At 37.3% G+C, this 26322-nt stretch overlaps 1 protein-coding gene across 2 annotated transcripts in view; it reads left to right on the forward strand.

Annotated features, from left to right (window-relative positions):
- The window catches only part of KIAA2026 (KIAA2026 ortholog), a 110626-nt gene extending 84635 nt beyond the window's left edge, over positions 1–25991 (forward strand). For both annotated transcript variants that reach the window (XM_027549321.1, XM_027549322.1), the window contains 3 exons: positions 13173–13288; positions 19510–19700; positions 20821–25991. In XM_027549321.1, the coding sequence (XP_027405122.1) occupies positions 13173–13288; positions 19510–19700; positions 20821–24452 (3939 nt within the window). In that variant the 3' untranslated portion in view covers positions 24453–25991. The remainder of the gene's footprint in view (positions 1–13172; positions 13289–19509; positions 19701–20820) is intronic.
- The last annotated feature ends 331 nt before the right edge of the window (positions 25992–26322 follow it).

Consider the following 26322-nt stretch of genomic DNA (forward strand, 5'->3'; position numbering starts at 1 on the left):
TTTTCAGCTAAGTAGAAAATCTCAGCTTAGAAATTTACTTCTGTGGTTTGAATACTTATTGTGGACCTGCTGTGTGCTGGGTATTGTAATGGAGCCTGAGAAAGTAAAAATAAGTAGAATACTGACCCTACTTTTAGTATATCCCCAGTCATAGTTTCATTTACATGGAACTTTTTATGCTCTGGTGTTACCAGTGTAGCATTACTTAGTGATTCAGATTGTGCTGTGAATTGCTTGAGAACCCACCTTTCTGATAACAGGTGTAGATTTGATAAAATGTTATTAACCTCTTTGCTACCACCAGTTTACTAAAAAGGGTCAGATTCAGATACTACTCAGTAGTTAATTTCTAGTCCAGGATTTTTTCTTCTTTATGAATGGAAGTGGTTACATACCATCAGTTATATCCATATTGTTAGATTTTCTTCCCCAGTAATAATGACTACTGGGAATGTGATCTGTTCACAGTCTCTACAAAGTCAAATGACACTGAAATTTCCAGTATTATCACTGATGTAGTTGTTGATCATCATGCTTTCTAGTTAAATGCTCATTTAGAAATACAATGGAAACATTGTACGTGCTGTGCAGTGTTGGATATCTTTATGCTTTTGTTTCCTATTGAATTAGTATTAAGAGAAAGTGGGTAAGAGTACCTAAAGAGAAAACATTAGTATATGATAGAATAGTTCATATTAAGACCTCTGGTAGTGTTAAAATACTTTTTTTAACTTCTTCCATACTAATATTCAAACACTTCACTATATTGTCTAACTAGTACTTTTTCAAGAGACTGTATACCACCAAGATGAATGTGGTATTTTACCCCCAAAACTGTGAATATGCAGGAATATATTAATATAGTGGTAGTTTCTTTAGGTGAGGAATAAGAAAAAAAAGTAAATACGTGTTACTTTTTCATTTACTATTACTTAGATTAAGGAGAATGTGAAATAATTAAATTATTAAAATGCTTAATTCCAGTTAACTTGTGCTGTGTTTTTATCCATTTCCATTAAATTATTCTAACTTTGGATACTCCTAATGTTTTTAAATAAGACATCTTTATATATAAATCCATTTGACTTTTCTAAAAGCTATTTGAATTTTCTTGGAAAAGCATGATGTATTATTATATAATCCCTTTCCACCATATGATTTATGTCTGTGACAAGAACCAAGCCTATAACAAAAAATGCTTTTGTTTTATGATCCCTGTTTCTGTGCTCCAGCAACATGTATAAATAGAAGCATATAGAAAGAGAGCATTGATGCCTTTTTCATATACATTATGTTTTTGTACTCTTCTTTTTAATAAAAATTATATTTTTATCACAATAATACCATTTCAATTTAAAAATATTCTTTATGTATTTATATATGATAATCTTTTTCTGCATACAACAGTTGATACCGATTTTGTTTAGAAATTGGTGTAAGAAAATCTAAAAGTAACAGAATGAATTGTATAAATCAGTTACTTTCACCTAATATTCAGAGTATCTAAACTTATTAAATGTGCAAAAGATCCATAATGATGAGACATTTAATAAATCTAGAATTTATTTGTTTTCCTCTTTTCTTCCTTCTAGATGTTCAGTGTCCCCAGCATCAGTAGATTGCCAATTCCCTCTCCTCGCAACACCCCAGCCAGTATTATTGCTGGTCTGTCATACCCATCCCAGATTACTGCAGCAGAATGGAGTTTTTCTTTAGTTGTAAGGTAAGTTTCCCTCCCCACTCATTTCACACAAACAGACTTAGCTTTCCATTTTACAATATTGTGTAGTTTTGTAAGTTTTTTCAGAGTATCTTTCTCTTGTAGTTCCTTAGGTTATTAACATATCACATTATAAAGCTTATAAAACTGCATAATATAATAAAGCACTTATCTTGTGACCATAGACAAACTCCTTGTTGTAGTAATCCCTATCAGGTTATAAAAGCTTTAGTATTTGACAGTTGAGCCATCTCATGGAAAGGGAGCTGGCAATCTACAGCTGCTGTGGACATTGGATGAGAAAATATTGAAAGGTAAGCCTCAAATTTAGATCATACTGTATACTTTTGGTTCCATGGTGTGAGCTTGAATTCATACTTCATGTTAAACTTTATAGTAAATTTATTTAAAAAAGATATATCACTCTTCTTTTTAAAGTGACCATCAGTAAATATTTGGATTATTAAGTTCATGTAACACATTGGGATTATTTTAGAAACATTTTTTATTCCTGAAAATAGAATTCTGATTATTAGAAATAGTTCATTTATCTCCATATTGACGTACCTGTTTATAAAGAAAAGTCAGGACTAAACTTATATATGTAAAGCTTATAAAATGTATTTTTTATTATAGAAACAGTTATAACACTGTTCCACAAATAACCATTTACTCCTTAATCTTTCTACCTACCATCTTTTTTTTTTTCTGCTCTTTTTTTTTTTTTAGTTGGAGGCTAATTACTTTACGAATTGTGGTGGGTTTTGCGATACATTCATATGAATCAGCCATGGGTGTACATGTGTTCCCCATCCTGAACCTCCCTCCCACCTCCCTCCCCATCCCATCCCTCTGGGTCATCCCAGTGCACCAGCCCTGAGCACCCTGTCTCATGTATCTAACCTGGACTGGCGATCTGTTTCACATATGATAATATACATGTTTCAGTGCTATTCTCTCAAATCATCCCACCCTCGCCTTCTCCCACAGAGTCCAAAAATCTGTTCTTTACATCTGTGTCTCTTCGCTGTCTTGCATATAGGGTCATCGTTACCATCTTTCTAAATTCCATATATATGCGTTAATATACTGTATTGGTGTTTTTCTTTCTGACTTACTTCTCTCTGTATAATAGGCTCGAGTTTCATCCACCTCATTAGAACTGATTCAAATGCATTCTTTCTAATGGCTGAGTAACATTCCATTGTGTATATGTACCACAGCTTTCTTATCCATTCATCTGCTGATGGACATCTAGGTTGCTTCCATGTCCTGGCTATTATAAACAGTGTTGCGATGAACATTGGGGTACATGTGTCTCTTTCAATTCTGGTTTCCTCGGTGTGTATGCCCAGCAGTAGGATTGCTGGGTTGTATGGCAGTTCTATTTCCAGTTTTTTTTAAGGAATCTCCACACTGTTCTCCATAGTGGCTGTACTCGTTTGCATTCTCACCAAAGGTTTAAGAGGGTTTCTTTTTCTCTGTACCCTCTCCAGCATTTATTGTTTGTAGACTTTTTGATAGCAGCCATTCTGACCTGAGTGAGATAGTACCTCATAGTGGTTTTGATTTGCATTTCTCTGATAATAAGTGATGTTGAGCATCTTTTCATGTGTTTGTTAGCCATCTGTATGTCTTCTTTGGAGAAATGTCTGTTTAGTTCTTTGGCCCATTTTTTGATTGGGTTGCTTAATTTTCTGGAATTGAGCTGCAAGAGTTGCTTGTGTATTTTTGAGATTAACTCTTTGTCAGTACTTCATTAGCTATTATTTTCTCCCATTCTGAGGCTGTCTTTTCACCTTGCTTATAGTTTCCTTCGTTGTGGAAAAGCTTGTAAGTTTAATTAGGTCCCATTTGTTTATTTTTGCTTTTATTTCCATTACTCTGAGAGGCGGGTCATAGAGGATCCTGCTATGATTTACATCAGAGAGTGTTTTGCCTGTTTTCCACTAGGAGTTTTAAATAGTTTCTGGTCTTACATTTAGATCTTTAATCCATTTTGAGTTTATTTTTGTGTATGCTGTTAGAAAGTGTTCTCAGTTCAGTTCAGGTCAGTTGCTCAGAAGTATTGGAGTTTCAGCTTCAACATCAGTCCTACCAATGTGTTAACACCCAGGACGGATTTCCTCCAGGATGGATTGGTTGGATCTCTTTGCAGTCCAAGGGACTCTCAAGAGTCTTCTCCAACACCACAAAAAATATCAAATCTTTGGCACTCAGCTTTCTTTATAGTCCAACTCTCACATCCATACATGACCACTGGAAAAACCATAGCCTAGACTAGACTGACCTTTGTTGACAGAGTAATGTCTCTGCTTTTTAATATGCTGTATAAGTTGGTCATAACTTTCCTTCCAGGAGTAAACATCTTTTAATTTCCTGGCTGCAATCACCATCTGCAGTGATTTTGGCGCCCATAAAAATAAAGTCTGACACTGTTTCCACTGTTTCCCCATCTATTTGCCATGAAGTGATGGAACCGGATGCCATGATCTTCATTTTCCGAATGTTGAGCTTTAAGCCAACTTTTTCACTCTCCTCTTTTCACTTTCTTCTTTAGTTCTTCTTTACTCTCTGCCATAAGGGTGGTGTTATCTGCATATCTGAGGTTATTGATATTTCTCCTGGCAATCTTGATTTCAGCTTGTGCTTCATCCAGCCCAGCGTTTCTCATGATGTACTCTGCGTATAAGTTAAATAAGCAGGGTGACAATATACAGCCTTGACATATTCCTTTTCCTATTTGAAACCAGTCTGTTGTTCCATGTCCAGTTCTAACTGTTGCTTCTTGACCTGCATACAAGTTTCTCAAGAGGCAGGTCAGGTGGTCTGGTATTCCCATCTCTTTCAGAATTTTCCACAGTTTATTGTGATCCACATAGTCAAAGGCTTTGGCATAGTCAAAAAAGCAGAAATAGATGTTTTTCTGGAACTGTCTTGCTTTTTCGATGATTCAGCGGATGTTGGCAATTTAATCTCTGGTTCCTCTGCCTTTTCTAAAACCAGCTTGAACATCTGGAAGTTCACGGTTCATGTATTGCTGAAGCCTAGGTTGGAGAATTTTAAGCATTACTATACTAGCATATGAGATGAGTGCAGTTGTGCAGTAATTTGAGCATTCTTTGGCATTGCCTTTCTTTGGGGTTGGATTGAAAACTGACCTTTTCCAGTCCTGTGGCCACTGCTGAGTTTTCCAAATTTGCTGTCATATTGGGTGCGGAACTTTCACAGCATCATCTTTCAGGATTTGGAATAGCTCAACTGGAATTCCATCACCTCCACTGGCTTTGTTCGTAGTGATGCTTTCTAAGGCCCACTTGACTTCACATTTCAGGATGTCTGGCTCTAGGTGAGTGATCACACCATTGTGATTATCTGGGCCACGAAGATCTTTTTTGTACAGTTCTTCTGTGTATTCTTGCCACCTCTTCTTAATATCTTCTGCGTCTGTTAGGTCCCTACCATTTCTGTCCTTTATCAAGCCCATCTTTGCCTGAAATGTTCTCTTAATATCTCTAATTTTCTTGAAGAAATCTCTAGTCTTTCCCTTTCTATTGTTTTCCTCTATTTCTTTGCATTGATCCCTGAGGAAGGCTTTCTTATCTCTCCTTGCTATTCTTTGGAACTCTGGATTCAGATGCTTATATCTTTCCTTTTCTCCTTTGCTTTTTGCTTCTCTTCTTTTCACAGCTATTTGTAAGGCCTCCCCAGACAGCCATTTTGCTTTTTTGCATTTCTTTTTCTTGGGGATGGTCTTGATTCCTGTCTCCTGTACAATGTCACGAACCTCATTCCATAGTTCATCAGGCACTCTGTCTATCAGATCTAGTGTCTTAAATCTATTTCTCACTTCCACTGTATAATCATAAGGGATTTGATTTAGGTCATACCTGAATGGTCTAGTGGTTTTCTCCACTTTCTTCAATTTCAGTCTGAATCTGGCAATAAGGAGTTAATGATCTGAGCCACAGTCAGCTCCCGTTCTTGTTTTTGCTGACTGTATAGTGCTTCTCCATCTTTGGCTGCAAAGAATATAATCAGTCTGATTTCAGTACTGACCATCTGGTGATATCCATGTGTAGAGTCTTCTCTTGTGTTGTTGGAAGAGGGCGTTTGCTATGACCAGTGCATTCTCTTGGCAGAACTCTTATTAGCCTTTGCCCTGCTTTATTCCGTACTCCAAGGCCAAATTTGCCTGTTACTCCAGGTGTTTCTTGACTTCCTGCTTTTGCATTCCAGCCCCGTATAATGAAAAGGACATCTTTTTTGGATGTTAGTTCTAAAAAGTGTTCTAGTTTCATTCTTTGACAAGTGGTTGACCAGTTTTCCCAGCACCACTTGTTAAAAAGAGTGTCTTTTCTCCATTGTATATACTTGCCTCATTTGTCAAAGATAAGGTGTCTATAGGTGCGTGGATTTATCTCTGGGCTTTCTATTTTGTTCCATTGATCTATGTTTCTGTCTTTGTGCCAGTACCATACTGTCCTGATGACTGTAGCTTTGTAATATAGCCTGAAGTCAGGCAGGCTGATTGCTCCAGTTCCATTCTTCTTTCTCAAGATTGTTTTGACTATTTGACGTTTTTTGTATGTCCATACAAATTGTGAAATTATTTGTTCTAGTTCTCTGAAAAATACCGTTGGTAGCTTGATAGGGATTACATTGGATCTATAGATTTCTTTGGGTAGTATACTCATTTTCACTATGTTGATTCTTCTGATCCATGAACATGGTATATTTATCTATTTGTGTCATCTTTGATTTCTTTCATCAGTGTTTTATAGTTTTCTATATGTAAGTCTTTTGTTTCTTTAGATAGTAGATTCATTCCTAAGTATTTTATTCTTTTAGATGTTGCTATGGTGAATGGAATTGTTTCTTTAATTTCTCTTTCTGTTTTCTCATTGTTAGTGTATAGGAATGCAAGGGATTTCTGTGTTAATTTTATATCCTGCAACTTTACTAGATTAGCTCTAGTAATTTTCTGGTGGAGTCTTTAGGGTTTTCTATGTAGAGAATCATGTCATCTGCAAACAGTAGGAGTTTTACTTCTTCTTTTCCAATTTCGATTCATTTCTTTTTCTTCTCTGATTGCTATGGCTAAAACTTCCAAAACTATGTTGAATAGTAGTGGTGAAACTGGGCATCCTTGTCTTGTTCCTGACTTTAGGGGAAATGCTTTCAATTTTTCACCTTTGAGGATAATGTTTGCGATGAATTTATGATATGTAGCTTTTATTATGTCAGAGAAGGCAATGGCACCCCACTCCAGTACTCTTGCCTGGAAAATCCCATGGATGGAGGAGCCTGGAAGGCTGCAGTCCATGGGGTCGCTGAGGGTCGGACATGACTGAGCAACTTCCCTTTCACTTTTCACTTTCATGCATTGGAGAAGGAAATGGCAACCCACTCCAGTGTTCTTGCCTGGAGAATCCCAGGGACGGGGGAGCCTGGTGGGCTGCCGTCTACGGGGTCGCACAGAGTTGGACACGACTGAAGTGACTTAGCAGTAGCAGTGTGTTGAGGTATGTTCCTTCTATGCCTGCCTTCTGGAGGGTTTTTATCATAAATGGATGTTGAATTTTGTCAAAGGCTTTCTGTGTATCTATTGAGATAATCATATGGTTTTTATCTTTCAATTTGTTAATGTGATGTGTCACATTGATTGATTTGCGAATATTGACGAACCCTGCATCCCTGGGATAAAGCCCACTTGGTCATGATGTTGATCTTTTTAATATGTTGTTGGATTCTGTTTGCTAGAATTTTGTTAAGGATGTTTGCATCCATGTTCATCAGTGATCCTGACCTGAAGTTTTCTTTTTTCGTGGCATCTTTTTCAGGCTTTGGTATTAGGGTGATGGTGGCCTCATAGAATGAGTTTGGTAGTTTACCTTCCTCTGCAATTTTCTGGAAGAGTTTGAGTAGGATAGATGTTAGCTCATCTCTAAATTTTTGTCTACCTACCATCTTTATCTTTTATTCTCTATTGATCAGTGCAGATGAAGATTGTAAGAGCCTTTCTGATTTTCATTGTAGCCATATTGTCATGTATTTGGAGATGGGGAGCTTGCTGTTTTCCTTGTTTTTTAATTCACTTTTAAACTTTAGATCACCATAGTTTTAAGTATTATTTTAATTAATGTAAATTTTAGAGATTTTAATATTTGCATCACAGAAATATGTAAATATAGGAATTACACAATACAGTCTGTTCTTTAGGGACTGTCTGTATGTAAGCCATGAGAAGTGGCTTTGTGCAGTGGAAAGAAAATGGATTTTAGCATTCAGGAGATCTAAAGTTCTAAAGTCTCTCCCACCTACAAGTACTTCTCTGTTTACCTTAAACATTTTCCATCTGTAAAATTATGTCTGCCAAGTTCCCCTTTAGCTTTAAAAATTTCATCCTAGAATCATGATAGTTTTTCCTTTATCTGTGTATATAAAGTTGGTCAGTCATAAAAGCTATTGCTAACTTTCAGTTAATCTGATTGAAAGTTCAGGAAATACTTATTTAATTTTAAATGGATTTTTATTTTATATTAGATCTAAGTTAAGTCAGATTATTACCATTTGGCTAACTTTATTTAAAAATTCATAAGTTCTCTACATTAGTTTCATTGTATACTGTGATACTCTTGAGATCAGCACTGGGTAGAAAAGAACACACTATTTTAAATCCATTTGGGTTATATTGACCAAAGAAGATAATAAATGAAACAAGCAGTGTGAGTTTCTCTTTTACTGTCAAATGATTAAAGTACACTACTGCATCAAACACCAGTCCCAGAGTAGTGAGTCTGAATTTTTTTTTTAAACATGTCCCACCTTTTGATCGATAACACACATACCCCATGGCAGGTATAGGGATGCCCTTTTGTTGAGGTCATTATATCCTTTATGTGTATCTTCTCTAGTCAAACATTTTATCAGCCTTTACTTTCTGTAATTTGTGTTATGGAAATAATAAACTTTTTTTGAAATACAGAGTGATTAAATAGGCATTTTCAAATATAAATTAGGAGCCACACCATCACTACCCCAAGTTGCAAATATTTAGACTAAAGAAAGGGAAGAAGGCCAAAAAAACATATATAAAATTAAAAGACCTTAGACATTTACAAACAGGTCAGTGGGTGAAACAGAGTTATATGAAAGTTAGAAGTCTGTTCTCTGATGAATTTATATGACCCCTTCCCTGTGTGCTGTTAGTTCAGTCATATATTTTCTGGGCATTAGATTAATTAAAATTTAGTAACCAAAATAAAATCAAAAGGTAAAGTCTTCCTAATATGTTTCAAATTCTTTCCTATAAAAATTAATATTGTAATTTAGTCAAAACGCAAACAGAGCTGATAAATGTCTTGAAATAGTATCCAGTTACACAGTCTCCACTTCATGTGCCTCAACTACCTAGTCCTAAACGTCCTGCAATTCTGTTAGTTCTGTATTCCCTGCTCCACCACCACTATGCGAACTTATACAGCAACCATACTGCCTAGGTTAACTCAAATCTGTCATTCTTCTTCATATTAACTTCCAGTTAATAACTGGGGGAAGGCATGGCTGTCCACTCCAGTATTCTTGCCTAGAGAATCTCATGGACAAGAGGATCCTGGTGGGCTCTACAGTTCATAGGGTCGCAAAAAATCTGACACAACTGATGTGACTTAGCTTGCATGCACAATAAGGAATTCAGCATGCTGGCACCCCCTAGTCTTTTAACACTTTTCCATTTAATTATACCAGGAAGAGCATATTCTCCCCAGCTTCATTCCTTATATCTTTCCTCTTTCTGCTCTCCTTAGCTTCAGTTCAGTTTAGTTCAGTTGCTCAGTCGTGTCTGACTCTTTGTGACCCCATGGGCTTAAGGACGACAGGCCTCTGTGTCCATCACCACTTCGGGTAGCTTTCTCAAACTAATGTCCATCAAGTTGGTGATGCCATCCAACCATCTCCTCCTCTGCCATCCCCTTCTCCTCCTGCTTTCAATCTTTCCCAGCATCAGGGTCTTTTCCACTGAGTCAATTCTTCGAATCAGGTGGCCAAAGTATTGGAGTTTCAGCTTCAGTATCAGTCCTTCCAATGAATATTAAGGACTGATTTCCTTTAGAACTGACTTGATCTCCTTGCAGTCCAAGCGACTCTCAAGAGTCCTCTCCAGCATGACAGTTCAAAAGCATAAATTCTTCGGCACTTAGCTTTCTTTATGGTCCAACTCTCACACCAACTCTCACATCCATACATGACTACTGGAAAAACCATAGCTTTGACTAGACAGACCTTTGTTAGCAAAGGAATGTCTCTGCTTTTTAAAATGCTGTCTAGGTTGGTCATAGCTTTTCTTCCAAGGAGCAAGCATCTTTTAATTTCACAGCTGCAGTCACCATCTGCAGTGATTTTGGAGCCCAAAAGAATAGTCTCTCACTGTTTCCACTGTTTCCCCATCTGTTTGCCATGAAGTAATGGGACCAAATGCTATGATCTTAGTTTTCTGAATGTTGAGTTTTAAGCCAACTTTTTCATTCTCCTCTTTCATTTTCATCAAGAGGCTCTTTAGTTCCTCTTCGCTTTCTGCCATAAGGGTGAGTGTTTTCTGTGTATCTAAGGTTATTGATATTTCTCCCAGCAATCTTGATTCCAGCATGTGCTTCATCCAGCCTGGCATTTTGTATGATGTACTCTGCATTTAAGTTAAATAAGCAGGGTGAGATATACACCCTTGAGGTACTCCTTTCCCAATTTGGAACCAGTCTGTTGTTCCATGTCCTATTCTAACTCTTGCTTCTTGACCTGTATACAGATTTATCAGGAGTCAGGTTAGGTTGTCTGGTATTCCCATCTCTTGAAGAATTTTCCACCATTTGTTGTGATCCACACAGTCAAAGGCTTTGGCATAGTTAATAAAGCAGAAGTAGATGTTTTTCTGGAGCTCTCTTGCTTTTTCAATGATTCAGCGGATGTTGGCAATTTGATCTCTGGTTCCTCTGCCTTTTCTAAATCTAGGTTGAACATCTGGAAGTTCACAGTTCATGTAGTGTTGAAGCCTGGCTTGGAGAATTTTGAGCATTACTTTGCTAGCGTGTGAGATGAGTGCAGTTGTGCAGTAGTTTGAACATTCTTTGGCATTGCCTTTCTTTGGGATTGGAATGAAAACTGACCTTTTCCAGTCCTGTGGCCACTGCCGAGTTTTCCAAATTTGCTGGCATATTGAGTGCAGCACTTTAACAGCATCATCTTCCTGGTGGCTCAGCTGGTTAAGAGTCTGCCTGCAGTGCAGGAGACCTGGGTTCAATCCCTGGGTTGGAAGATCCCCTGGAGAAGGGAACAGCTACCCTCTCCAGTATTCTGGCCTGTATAATTCCATGGACTGTATAGTCCATAGGGTAGCAAAGAGTTGGACATGACTGAGCGACTTTCCCTCTTTAGCTTAGGAAAAGTTTATTTCCACAGTCACCATTTCATTTTTGAACCAAATAAAAGTTGAGATGTAGAAAAAGGAATGTTGTTAATACGCCTTGTTAAAGGGAAAAGTCTTCTCCATCTACCTATTTTCTATTTTTTATTGAAACAAAATCTTACCTCATTCCAAAAAGGATTTAGGGTGACTATCATCTGCCTTTTCATCTTCTTCAGATAGCTTTCCATAGGTTAAAAGTATTTTTTTGCTAAGTTTTATTGTTCATAGTCTAGTTTTACTTTCATGGGTTACAATGAGTGCTTTCCTTTGAGAAAAATAACTTGAGGTATAACTTGTTGTTAGTTGGGTCCTTTTAGAAAGCTTTTGACAAGATGTCTGTTCAGGTTAGTATATGAAATAAAAATTAACTTTTCTTGAAATTTTTTCACATATAATAATTTGTTATGCTGCTAAGAAGACACAAATAAAGTTGGGAATTTTATGCACAGATTAGTATATCCTTTACTCTGCAGCTGCTAAGTCACTTCGGTTGTGTCCGACTCTGTGCGACCCCATAGACAGCAGCCCACCAGGCTTCCCCATCCCTGGGATTCTCCAAGCAAGAACACTGGAGTAGGTTGCCATTTCCTTCTCCAATACATGAAAGTAAAAAGTGAAAGTGAAGTCGTTCAGTCATGTCCAAATCCTAGCGACCCCATGGACTGCAGCCTACCAGGCTCCTCTGTCCATGGGATTTTCTAGGCAAGAGTACTGGAGTGGGGTGCCATTGCCTTCTCCTATGCTCTACTCTAGGGAGTGGTTATTTTTCTGCCTTAATATTCTGCCTGTATACAAATGTGACTCAGAGTTCCTGTGGGATGAAATCTAGTTTCATGCAGGTTGAATGTGATCTGTAACATTTACTTGTATGTTTTTGTTATAAACGAAGTAAAATGAGTGGACTGTGTGGTATGTAAATTATATTTCAAAGCTGTTTACCAAATAAAAATTACAACATGGTTATATAACAGTAAATGATAATAGTGATAGTGGTGGTGGTGATGTTGATAGACGTGGAGCAGTAGCTTACCTAAAGATATAACTTCTATAATCTTATTGTTCCTATGGTATGCAAATAATTTTATGGGTACGGTGAAATATATCTTTACTAGAGATTTTTATAACCTGTGTCAGACTGAATTTATGTGATACAGTTTTTAAGAGGTAGTAATATAGTTAGTTCTAGAACTTGGACTACACCAACAGGCAGATCTGGGTTTAAGTCAGAGAACCTTTAAACAAGTCATTTAATCTCGCTGACCCTTAGTTTCATCTTTTGTTAAGTAAGACTAAAAATGCACACACCTTAGAAGGTTTTTGTAACTGCTGTTTCGTGTACACACTCATGCTCACTCAATCTCTCTCTCCCTGTCTCTTTCTCTCCATGTATGAATGAAATACTTAGGATAATACTTAGCAAATGGCGGGGTTGGGGGGGCGGGTGTCAAGTTATTATCCCTTAGTATAGCATAAAAATAATCGAAATGGTGACCACTTGTTTGCTTTTCTGTGCTGAAAACATTTGTAAATAAAATAATTGTAAAATTTCCTAAGGAAGTTTGTTAAGAGGACTGCTTTTGGACATGATAACAATTTGGATTTTTCTTCCCCCCCCCCCCCCAGCCTTTTGGAAATATTACAGAAATGAGCCATATAATTTACATAATTATATGAATGTTTGTATCTTTACATGCATTTTTGTGATTTATTGAATATTTATAATTGACCCAATTAAAAGCTTTAGAAAACTTTTTATGTCCTGGTTTGATTCAATGGGTTTTAGATTTCTCCTGTATAGTTGAAAATCTTTAAAGTATATCAAAGAAGATTTATTATAGGATATTTTTCTCCTTTCTGCAACCTTCTGAAGAAGAGATATGTACTTATTTGATGGGTATCGGCATTTTGTTTTGTTTTTTACTCAGAAAATAAGTCTTGATGTTGACTTTTAGATTAAATCTAAAGGATTTACTTTTCAAATTGTGTTTTTAGGGCAAATGGTATCATCGGAGGCAAGCTGTAAAAGAATTGCATAGTACATTGATACGTCTTTTAAACGAATTGCTGCCATGGGAACCAAAGTTAATGAAAGCTTTTCAAAGAAACAGGTAAATCAAGCTTTATTATCTGTTTCACTTAGTTTAACACTCATACTTTATGATTATGGAAGATGTCCTGGAATTAGTAGTATCCCATTGATTTGTAGTTCAGATATCTTTGAGCCTGTGTGCAAGGCACTTCCTAAGTCCTGACAAGGTAATGTTAATTAAACAAAACCCCTACTGTGTGGTTTATATTTTTTTCCCCCCAGTTTTTTTCATTGTGGTAAAATGCACAAATAAAATTCACCGTCTTAACTAGTTTTAAGTGTATGGTTCAGTGGTATATTTAATACCAGTTTTTTTAACATTCATAATGTTGTGTTTCTCTTAGCCCATCCATCTCCAGAACTCTTCATCTTGTGAAACTGAAACTCTGTACCTTCCTTCCCCCATCCCCTAGCAACCACCATTGTACTTTCTGTGTCTTTAATTTTGACTACTCTAAGTTCAGTTCAGTCACTCAGTCGTGTCCGACTCTTTGCGACCCCATGAATTGCAGCACGCCAGGCTTCCCTGTCCATCACCAACTCCCAGAGTACACTCAAACTCACGTCCATCGAGTCGGTGATGCCATCCAATCACCTCATCTTTTGTCGTCCCCTTCTCTTCGTACCCCCAACCCCTCCCAGCATCAGAGTCTTTTCCAATGAGTCAACTCTTCACATGAGGTGGCCAAAGTACTGGAGTTTCAGCTTTAGCATCATTCCTTCCAAAGAAATCCCAGGGCTGATCTCCTTCAGAATGGACTGGTTGGATCTCCTTGCAGTCCAAGGGACTCTCAAGAGTCTTCTCCAACACCACAGTTCAAAAGCATCAATTCTTCGGTGCTCAGCTTTCTTCACAGTCCAACTCTCACATCCATACATGACTACTGGAAAAACCATAGCCTTGACTAGATGGACCTTTGTTGGCAAAGTAATGTCTCTGCTTTTGAATATGCTATCTAGGTTGGTCATAACTTTCCTTCCAAGGAGTAAGCATCTTTTACTTTCATGGCTGTAATCACCATTTGCAGTGATTTTGGAGCCCAAAAAAATAAAGTCTGACACTGTTTCCACTGTTTCCCCATCTATTTGCCATGAAGTGATGGGACCAGATGCCATGATCTTCGTTTTCTGAATGTTGAGCTTTAAGTCAATTTAAACTTCACTCTCCTCTTTCACTCTCATCAAGAGGCTTTTTAATTCCTCTTCACTTTCTGCCATAAGGGTGGTGTCATCTGCAGGTATGACCTAAATCAAATCCCTTATGATTATACAGTGGAAGTGAGAAATAGATTTAAGGGACTAGATCTGATGAACTATGGACGGAGGTTCATGACATTGTACAGGAGACAGGGATCAAGACCATCCCTGTGGAAAAGAAATACAAAAAATACAAAATACAAAAGAAATACAAAAAATACAAAAAAGCAAAATGGCTGTCTGGGGAGGCCTTACATTTTACTTATTCATTCATCTGTAATGGGCATTTGGGAGGCTTTTCATGTTTTAGTTATTATGAATAATGCTGCTGTGAACATGGGTGTACAAATATCTAAGACCATGCTTTCAAGTGTTGGGGATGTATACCTAGAAGTGGACTATGGTAATTCTACTTTTAATTTCTTTCTAAATGAAACAAAGATGAATATTTTAAATGATAGAAGGTGCATTTCACAAAGAAGATAGACCTCATAAACCTGATTTTTTGTGGAACTATCATATTGTTTTCTATACTGTCTGTACAATTCTACATTCCCATCATAAATGTACAAGAATTCCAGTTTCTCCACATCCTCACCAGCATTTGTTATTTTCTTTTTTTTTAATAGCCATCCTAATGAGTATAATGTGGTATATCACTGTAGTTTGGATTTCCACTTCCCTAATAATTAGTGAAATTAAGTACATTTGTTAAGTGCTTATTGGCAATTTATGTGTCTTTGGAGAAATGTCTAGAGATTTTGTTGTTGTTATTGATTGAATCTCCTTACTAGTTATGTCTATTCAGACAAACTCAAATGCCAGATACGATAAGTGCTGTGAAGAAAAATGAAGCTGGTTAAAGGGAATAAGATATACTTATTTTGCATATAAATTACAATATGTAAAATAGATAGGCAGTGGAAAGTTGCTGCATGACGTGGGGAACTCAAATCAGGTGCTCTGTGACAACTAGAGGGGTGGGATGAGGTGACAACTAGAGGGAGGGACGTTCACGAGGGAAGGAACTTACGTATACCTGTGGCTGATTCATGTTAATGTAAGGCAGAGGCCAACACAATATTGTAAAGCAATTATCCTATAATTAAAATGTTTTACATGTATTTTATTCAAGTATAGTTGATTTACAATGTTGTGTTGATTTCTGCTACACAGCAAAGTGACTCATCTATATACTGTATTCTTTTTCATCTTTTTCATAATGGTTTATCACAGGATATTGAATATAGTTCACTGTGCTATATAGGAAAAAAAAAAAAAAGGACATGCTCGCTTTGGACTTCCCTGGTGGTCCAGTGGTTAAAAATCCGTCTGTCAATGTAGGGGACACAGGTTTGATCCCTGGTCCAGGAAGATTTCACTTGCTTTGGAGCAATGAAGCCCATGGGCCACAACTGTTGAAGCCACCACATTCTAGGGCCCATGTGTTGCAAGTACTGAAGCCTGCACACCCTAGAGCCCATGCTTCTCAATAAGAGAAGCCACTGCAATGAGAAGCCCGTGCATCACAAGTAGAGAGAAGCCCCCACTCATCGCAACTAGAGAAAGCCCAAGCGTGGCAACAAAATCCCAACACAGCCAAAAATAAATAAATACTTTTTAAAAAAGAAAGAAATGCTTGGTTTAGATGGGATAATGATTGCTTTTTTTACAGGATGTTGGGTAAAGTTTTCTTGATGAGTTGGTATTTGAAGAGACCTTAAGGAAATAGGGAAGAGAACCATGTGGATATCTAAGATGCAGAAACTCTAAGGTTGAAAGCATGTTTGACATTTGTAGGAAATGCAAAGGGGTGAGCATAAGGAGAGCTGAGTGAATGAGAAGGAAAGTGGTAAGAGTTGAGAGTCAGAGAAATACAGATAAAGGTAGCCAGATCATATCTTTTCCAGTGAGTCAGCTCTTCACATCAGGTGGCCAAAGTATTGCACCTTGAGCAAAAGCAGGGCATCAGAGGATGAGATGGTTAAATAGCATCACCAACTCAGTGGACATGAATTTGAGCAAACTCTGGGAGATAGTGGAGGACAGAGGAGCCTGGCATGCTACAGTCCATGGGTAGCAAAGAGTCGGAAATAATGACTGAACACCAACACAGCCAGACCATATAGGAATTTAAGGAGTTTGGCTTTTACTCTGAGACAAGAAGCCTTTGAAGGGTTTTAAACAGGAATTACATGATCTGACTTTTTTTAAAGTACTCCCTTCTGCCTACTTGGTTGAGATTAGAGTGGCACAAAGATACAGGCAGGAAATCAGTTACGCTTAGCAGTAGTCCAGGTGAAAAATGATAGTGGCTTGGACAACAGTAGTAGCAATGCAAACAGCAAAGAGTGGTTGAATTCTGGATATATCTTGAAAGTAAGATTGGTAGAATTTCCTTAAGACTTGCATATGGAGTGTCAGAAAAAAAATGAGAAAAAGGTGGTGCCAATATTTTTATCTAAACAGCTAGAATAATGAAATTGCCAATAGTTGAGATAGAGGAAACAGAATTTTGGGGAGGGGATGGATTGAGGAGTTAGGATTTCAACATGTTAAGTTTGATATCCCTTTCAGCCATCTAATTGGAGATACTGAATAAGCAGTTTAGTATATGAGTTGCAATTCAAGGGAATAAGCCAGAGTAAAGATATAAATTTGGGGGTTGTCAGGATATAGATTATACTTACGCTATGAGATAATAGAAATCACCTAGTATATGAGCACAGTTAAGAGACTGAACCCTGGGGCATTCCAGCATTTAGATGTGGTGGAGATGGTAGGACTCAGCAGAAGATACTGAGGAGGAATATTTAGCAAGATGGAGCATAACCAAGAGAAATAGTGATGTTTTAGAAACAGGTTAAAAAAAAAGTCTCAAAAAGGAAACTGCTCATGATGAACTGAGGAAAATGAGGGTAAAAGTCTTAGTCTTTTGAAGAGAATGAGGGGTGAGGAATTGGAGTTTTTCTATAAAAGTAGAGCAGAGAAGTAGGGTAGTACCTGGAAGGACAAGTTGGAGTCAAAGAGAGTGCTTTAGTTTTGTTTTTGTCCTTGTTTGTTTTTCTTCCTGGGAGAAATAACATGTTTGTATACTGGCGGAAATGATCAAATAGAGAGGCAGAAATGGATCAGACAATGGAAGGTACTTTGGAGATTCTTGACTAGTTGAGGGAGGATGCATAAGTTGGAGGGGTCAGCTTAGAGAATATGAGGGGGTTAGATGGAGAATATGAGTACAGATGAAGGTCTTAAGTTACAGACAAGGTGTGAGCATATGAAAGTTCTTGTCTGATTGCTTCTTCCATTTTCTGTGAAATAAAGAGCAAAGTCTTTAGCCAAGGTGAGAAGAAGACTGAGAAGGGAGAAACTTTATACTACTCCCCTTTCAGTTCAGTTCAGTTGCATGAATCGCAGCACACCAGGCCTCCCTGTGCATCACCAACTCCCGGAGTTCACTCGGACTCACGTCCATTGAGTCAGTGATGCCATCCAGCCATCTCATCCTCTGTCGTCCCCTTCTCCTCCTGCCCCCAATCCCTCCCAGCAGCAGTCTTTTCCAATGAGTCAACTCTTCACATGAGGTGGCCAAAGTACTGGAGTTTCAGCTTCAGCATCATTCCCTCCAAAGAAATCCCAGGGCTGAGCTCCTTCAGAATGGACTGGTTGGATCTCCTTGCAGTCCAAGGGACTCTCAAGAGTCTTCTCCAACACCACAGTTCAAAAGCATCAATTCTTCGGCAATCAGCTTTCTTCACAGTCCAACTCTCACATCCATACATGACCACAGGAAAAACGATAGCCTTCACTAGACGGACCTTTGTTGGCAAAGTAATGTCTCTGCTTTTGAATATGCTGTCTAGGTTGGTTATAACTTTCCTTCCAAGGAGTAAGCGTCTTTTAATTTCATGGCTGCAGTCACCATCTGCAGTGATTTTGGAGCCCAAAAAAATAAAGTCTGACACTGTTTCCACTGTTTACCTATCTATTTCCCATGAAGTGATGGGACCAGATGCCAAAAGGAAATTAAATTTAGTTATCCTTTGATAATCCAGTCTATTATCTTATAGCTCTCATCTGCTCTGTAAAACCCTTAAGCAATCATTGAAACGTAAATACATTGAGAGTAATTATTAACTAACATTTGTTAAATATTTATGTGCCACACATAACTATGAGATAAGTATCTTTGTACATATAAGTAAACTGATGCTTAGAAAGTTTAAGGAACTTGTCTGAAGTCTTACAACTGCTTAGTGACAGAGGTGAGATTTAAACTCCGGTATGCACAGATAGGGATTTGTAGCAAAAGTAAATTGGAGAATGTATGTTCAGATTTTTTTAAACAAACAAAATAAACAAAGATTAAAATAGAATAGAGAAACTCAACTGAAAGCAAATGAATAATAAAGGATTTTTAAAATACCATGCAATCACTTGGAAATGTTTCTATCTCTTGTAGTTTCATAGAAACATAAGTACTGTTTTTATGTGAAAAGGATCACTTTCCAGCTTTGTTTTCCTATACTTAATTTAAAAAAAAAATTCTAGTGAGACCCAAGGTTTAGATAGGATTGCTTTCAGTATTAAATGAAGGATTATTTTTGTTTGTTACTCTTTGTAGGAGTCAAAAATAATAAATATTGTTTCTTAGAATTTTTTGATTAACGCTTTTAAGTGGCCTTTTAAACAGTATTATAATCAATTTTAAGACTATCTCAAGTCTATTTCTGTCAGTGTAGCTAGAGAAAAAAGTTAATCTTTTTCACATTTTCACATTTAATAGGTCTCCCAGTAGACTTTAAAATGACAGTGGGTGGTATGTGCAAATACTTTACAGATACAATCTTTAAGTTTCCTATGCCTACATCTTGTGTTGTGTCTTCTTGAACAATCATCATTGGCATCTTACACACACTTGATTAAAATATAGGTTTAGTGACTTAATTGAAAATACTGAAATAAATAGTTTGAAATATTGAGTTACTTTAGCTTCCAAGAGATTAACACATACGTATTTTTATGCTGAATATTTTATTTCAGGAGTCGCCTAAAGAAAGACTACGATGATTTTAGAAGACAGCCTGATCATGATAAATTTGCTAGAGAACTGTGGACTAGTGAAGAAGGTGAAGGAGATCCTGGAAGAGAAACCCCTAAAGTAGAAATCAGTAGCAAGTCTGTAGACACCACAGAACCTCTAGATATCCTGGAGAAGGATCATTTTGATTTAGGTGGGCATTCAAACTTTCTTTACATCAACACTACAAGCACAAAGAGAAATTTTAGTATCTTTTGTGGAGATAGAAGATAGTCTGGTTAATGAGGTTTATTGATTGGGGAAATCTATTATGTTTGAAGCTGTGCTAATGTCTTATTAAAGGTTCTTTGGAGTCATTATTACTGTTCTAGGAGTTTCTAGAACCAGTACCTGACTCCAAACTATAGGCAAGTTATTGCTCAGTACAGACCACACATCATTAATATACAATCCCTTTGAAATAGGTGTATCCTCTTCTTTTTATTGTTGTTATTTTTGAAACACTATATGTGATGTTGCTTAAATGGAACTTGGCAAGTCCCTAATAATTGTGAAGTGTTTTTTGTTTTTATTTTTTATGTTGATGACCTAATGTGACTAGAGTGGACACCTCATTCTTATAAGGAGGCTGGATAAGATTATCTTTAATTCCTTTCAATTTGTCAGATTATATTATTCTGTAAATCCAGTTAAATAACTTTCCTTAGTTATCTGATAGGTATGAAAATTTGTGCTTAGAAATGTATTAACCTATTACATTTCATGTCTTTGGTGAATTGAAAAGGTGTAACTTCTCATCAGCCCAATTTGACCAGATATGAACATAAATTTTTTACTGTAGGAATAATTGAACAGCAGAAAAAAACTGAATGTTTTTTATTCTTTACAGTCTCTCTCTAAAAAAAAGAAAATAGGGAGAAACGTCTCTCTTTGATATGAAGATTTCTCTGTCTAGAAGGAGAAAAGTAGACTAGTAGAGTACTAGTCTACTGTAAATTCTGAGCCCTAATTGCTGGCTTGAGTATCTCAAGCTGTAAAGTCCTTTTACACTTGTATTGGCAGCAGAATCTGACCAAACATAATTTTCTCATTAATAATATGTTGTTCTTGGGAATGGTTACAGTATGAGGATAACCATGTCAATGGTCTCCTTACCTTAATTTCCATCAGTGGTACTGAGACTTGAATCGCACTACAGTTTTTTTAATAAATCGCTGGATCAAAGATTGACTTTCTTTGTTTATAATTGATCTTATCATTGCTATTCAGTTGTTGTTTTATATAAACAAAATGCTTGTTTTTATCATTTTCAGATGATATGAAATTGTCAGAAATAGATTTTCCTATGGCCAGAAGTAAGTTGTTGAAAAAGGAATTGCCTTCTAAAGATGTACTGAAGACACTGCCTAAAACACTTAAACGACAGTCCAAGCAAATTAGTTACCTGGATGATAGCACAAAAGAGCTTTCCCCAAGGAAGAAAGCAAAGTTAAGCACAAATGAGACAGTGGTTGAGAATGCAGAAGGTGATGTGCAGATGGACTGTTTGAATGAATCAAAGCATACAGAGCCACTGTGTCCAGAGTCGTTTGCCTCATTGGATTCAACACCAGTGTCTACTCTCCAGAAAGGGACCAAACCTATTCAGGCCTTGCTTGCAAAGAATATTGGGAACAAAGTGACCTTAACAAATCAACTGCCCCCTTCCACAGGTAGAAGTGCCCCTGCTGTGGAAAAGCCAGTTATATCTCCTCCAGAAGCAAGCCCCATAAAGCCAGCATTGACCTGCCACACCAGTACAAAAGGTCCTTTACAGATGGTATACAAAATGCCCTGTGGTCAGTGGTTGCCCTTAGATCTTCATAACAGCTCTGTAAAGATTCAGATGCAACCTATGCTAGATCCTAAATCAGGAGAAAAAATTATGCAACAGGTTCTCATTCTGCCTAAGAATTTTGTGATTCAGCACAAGGAAGGGAAAGCAGTTGCAAAAGAAATACCACCACTTCAACAAAAAGGTACAGAACAACATGGTTCATCTTTCCCACAGACAGCAAATGTAAACTCTTCTTTACCATCAGTTCTTGTCAACCCAACAGGAACTGTTTCTACCCAACTACCTAATACAGCTTTCAACAAGACAGTTACCCCTTTGTCAAATGTGAGTAGTGCTAGACCACAGTCTTTGACATCTGTAACCTCCATAAGTAATTTGTTAGCACCACCAGTTAAGACTAGCCAGAGTGAGGCAGGAAAATTCAAGAACACAGTTTCAGCCACCGCGTTCCCACAGCCCATTGCTTCACCCACCATTTCCTCAACAGTTCAGCCTCAGTTATCAGCAACAACACTAAATGGATCTACAAATTCCAGTAGTTCCCTCAACTGTTTTGCACAACAGACTGCTGATTCTTCTGAAGCAAAGCAAGAACTGAAAACTGTGTGTATAAGAGATTCACAGTCAATTCTTGTTAGGACACGAGGTGGAAACACTGGAGTTGTAAAAGTACAGACCAATCCAGATCAGAATTCACCCAACAGTTTATCTTCAAGTTCAGTTTTCACTATTGCTCCTCAGCTTCAGGCATTTCTGGTACCAAAATCAACAGCTTCATCATCATCTGCTTTTTCGTCAGTAGCTGGAACAACTGCTACATCTAGTCTCCCATCTTTTGGCCAAGCACTTACTTCTGTTTCCATTCCAGCTGGCTTTAATCCATCCACAGGCAAAAATCTTAAATTTACATTAAGCCAACCTTCCTGCAGTGGTAATTTGGGCCATATGATAGATAAAACTTCACCCATGCCCTCCTCTCCCTTAAAGTCCTCTGTTTCTTCTAGCCCTCTATTATCAACAGCAAATAGTTCGGTAAGTGTAATTAACGTATCAACAGGAAATTGTGGACAAACCAGTTCAAATGTTATTCGTACACCAGCTAAACATCAACAAGTAGATTATGTCACAAAAAGTTACCCTGTTACAAGATCAGAAGCAACAGCAAATGGAGATACTATCAGTGGGACTCCAGTGCAGAAACTTATGCTGGTGTCAGCTCCATCTGTTCTTTCTTCTGGCAGTGGAACTTCGATTAATGTGGCACCTGCACCAACATCTCCAGGTGTTTCTGCCCAGAAATTAGTTTTTATAAATGCTGCAATTCCCAGTGGCACTTCAACCCCAACTATTGTAGCAGAACCATTAAAACAAGCTCTTCCTTCTCCATTGAGTAAAACATATGTTAAGCCTCCAGAGCAGCCCCAGATAGTACTAATTCCATCTACAGTGGGAACACCAATAAAAATAAATTCATCGCCAACTGTGTCTCAGATAAAAGATGTGAAAATTGGGCTAAACATAGGCCAAGCAATTGTTAATACTTCAGGCAGTGTGCCAGCTCTACCGTCAATTAACATATTGCAAAATGTAACCTCAAAAGGAGAAGAGAAAAGTAGCAAGGGCTATGTTTTACCATTGTCAACAAGTGGCAGTTCAATTCCAGTAAGCTCAAATTTTATGAGTCAAAATATTACTCCTGTTAATGAATCAGTGGTTTCTGCTTCAAGAACAGTAAACATGTTTTCAGGAACAGGAGCAAATGTATCTTTGGGTTCTGTTTCAGTGACCTCAACCCCTGCCTCAGTTGGGACACGACCTCCTGTTTTAGTCAGTGGAAATGATACCTCTTCAAGAATTATGCCTAGTTTGTCAAACAGACTTTGCACATCAAATCTCGGAAACACTGTGGCTATATCAACTGTGAAAACAGGACATCTTGCATCATCTGTTCTGATTTCAGCTACACAACCAACAGTGTCTCCGAAATGTCTAACATCAGCTTTGCAAATCCCTGTTACTGTTGCCTTGCCTACACCTGTGACTATATCCCCTAAAATAATCAATACAGTTGCACAAGCAGCAACAGTTCCAGGAACTACACGTTCTGTATCTCTTTCTAAAAGACAATCTCGGACTTCGGTCCAGTTTCAGTCACCGGGGGTTTCAACTACAGTGCCAACAAATATAAACACAAATAAACCTCAAACTGAATTGCCATCCCTTTCACCAAATCCAGGTAAAATAATTAACATTTCCAATTTTGCTTCTCTGCCAAACCAGCAAATGTCCCCTGCTTTCTTAAAATCGATCCCTAGTTACAGTTCTACTCCAGGTGTCACTGCCATTCACACTGCTACAGCACCATCAAATGTAACTAGTCTAATAGGGAGTCAGTTCAGTGAACCTTGTATTCAGCAAAAAATAGTCATCAACACCAGTACACCTTTGGCACCTGGTACTCAGATCATGATTAATGGAGCCCGGTTTATAGTTCCACCACAAGGTCTTGGAGCAGGCAGCCATGTTCTTCTTATATCTACTAATCCAAAATATGGACCTCCCTTAGTTGTTAATAGTGGCCAAGGTGCTCAGCCTACGCCAGTAGATAACCTGGCCCAGAAGATCACACTAGCATCAAATAATTCTTTAAGTGGGCAACCTGTAAAACATTGTCTAAAAAGCTCTACAAAAATTGTAAACTCTCTTGGGAATGCAAGTTCTCTATCCACAATACCTGCAGCACCACAAATCATAAACCCAACTGCTAAAGTTTCTGTTCCACCTCCTGTACCAACAGTGTCACTGACTTCAGTAATTAAGTCTCCTCCAGCAACTCTTTTGGCTAAGACATCTTTGGTTTCTGCCATTTGTTCTAGTAATCCTCCACTGCCAAGTAACACTTCAGTATTTCATTTGGACACGTCAGTCAAAAAATTACTGGTCAGCCCAGAAGGAGCCATTTTGAATACCATAAATACTCCAGCATCTAAGGTTTCTTCAGTCTCTCCATCACTCTCTCAAATTGTATCTGCCAGTCGAAATCCTGCCTCTGTCTTCCCTGCTTTTCAGTCATCTGGCTTAGAGAAGCCTGACACAGCTGCATCTTGAATTTAGACTAAACGAGCCAGGTTTTAAATAATGGGGCATTGTTTTGACTCCCATAAAAATTTTAACTGTTTATTATACTGTTGAAAACATACTATACATAGTTTGTGTGTGTGTTAATGTATCTTTTCATTAGCTTGCAACAAGGCTTTGATTTTCTTGGGGAGGAAAAAATCTGTTCCGTTTCACTCATTGATGTGAGTATGTTTTCAAAGGTTATTTGTTTAAAATAGACAGGATTTACCTGTCTATATGACATAAATTGAACAGTCAAGTTTGACTAGTTTGGAATAAGCTAGGGTTTTGCACACCTGCATCGACATGTTTCTTCTTGAATTTGGACTGTTGCAGCGTGTATCTCTGATACAATATTCTGTGTCTTTAGTGGAATAATATTTTTGTTTCTGTAAAAAAATATATATATATATTTATGCATTGTGAAAATGCAGTCCATTGTGTAAAATTGTACATATCCCTAAATCCTTAACAACCTGTACTAAACTATATGTACAAAGAACTATGCTGTCTTATTTATGTTTTGTTTACATAATGTATAGTTTTTTAAGTATTTTAGTAATTTTGGACCAGTGAACTGTTAGCATCAATGCAGAAGAATCTGCATGTAATAAACTGAGTTGCTGTATTTCCTTGTTTGAATACCATTTTTGAAGTGCGTTCTTGTTCTGTTGAAAGATAACGTGATATAAAATGAGGACAGATATTTACAAAAAGGAATTTTAAGCTAGGAAATTTTAACCACAAACAGCATTTTTACAAGGCTTTACAATTTACAAACTTTGTTTCCACATATCTCATTTGACTTTCACAGTTAATCTTGAAATTTTAAATGGTGTGTCCTAGGTCACTCAGCTAGTGGATGGTATGTGCTGTGCTAAGTTGCTTCAATCATGTCCGACTCTTTGCGACCCCACGGACTTAAACCTCCAGGCTCCTCTGTCCATGGAATTCTCCAGGCAGAAACACTGAGTGGGTTGTCATTTCCTTCTTCAAGTGGATGGTATATTCAGTATTTGAACCTAATGCTTTAAATCCTTTTTGCATAACTTTACATGACTTCTGCTTTAAAATTTCACTCTGGATTTCATTGTTTTAACTTTTTTTTCTTAATTCATCACCAAATTCTACATTGATCAAAGTAAGTAATCTTAAGCCAAATATGTTTTTTCAACTTTTTAAATAATTTTGGATTCAGAAGAAGTTGCAATGATAGTATGAGAAGTTTCACGTACCCTTCACCTAATTTCCCCCGATACATTTATTTTTACATTGAGGGGTTGGTTCATAGTGATTTTCCAAAATGATATTTAAAAACATGAATTTTTTTTAGTTTAGAATGATGAATGCAAGCACCTTTTCAAATTATTTATGAATACTCCCTCCTTTTTTGCAGATTTTTCATTACAGAGCAGTTACTTAAATTTCATGGTAAAGCAGTGTTTATGGGTCAGCTTTCTCTTGGGTTTTAACGTTATGGTATTTCAGATTTGCCTTTACTTAAATAAAAGGTAGATTTTATACTTACTCAATGTTTGTATCCATTATCTTATTTGGGATAATGATTGCATACTTGTCCACATTCCATTTGTAGTGATATTATTAAACCTCATCACATGGAGTTAATAGTCCAAGGTTGAAGATGGTATGGAAGAGTAGGCCTGAAGACTTCTTTTGAAACTACACTGAAATTTATTAGTTATCAAAATGAAGAGGGCAGTGAGAATATTCCTGGAAAGTTGTTAAAGTCTTTCAAAAGCCTGTATTCATACTCTAAGGCAGTAACTTTGCTAATCATGTCTATGTTGTACTCTAGTCACCTTCCCCATTTCCTTGTCAGTTTAGAAACAGTGGTTGG

Source organism: Bos indicus x Bos taurus, chromosome 8 (genome assembly GCF_003369695.1).
Source record: "Bos indicus x Bos taurus breed Angus x Brahman F1 hybrid chromosome 8, Bos_hybrid_MaternalHap_v2.0, whole genome shotgun sequence".
In the NCBI taxonomy this organism is placed as follows: Eukaryota; Metazoa; Chordata; class Mammalia; order Artiodactyla; family Bovidae; genus Bos; species Bos indicus x Bos taurus.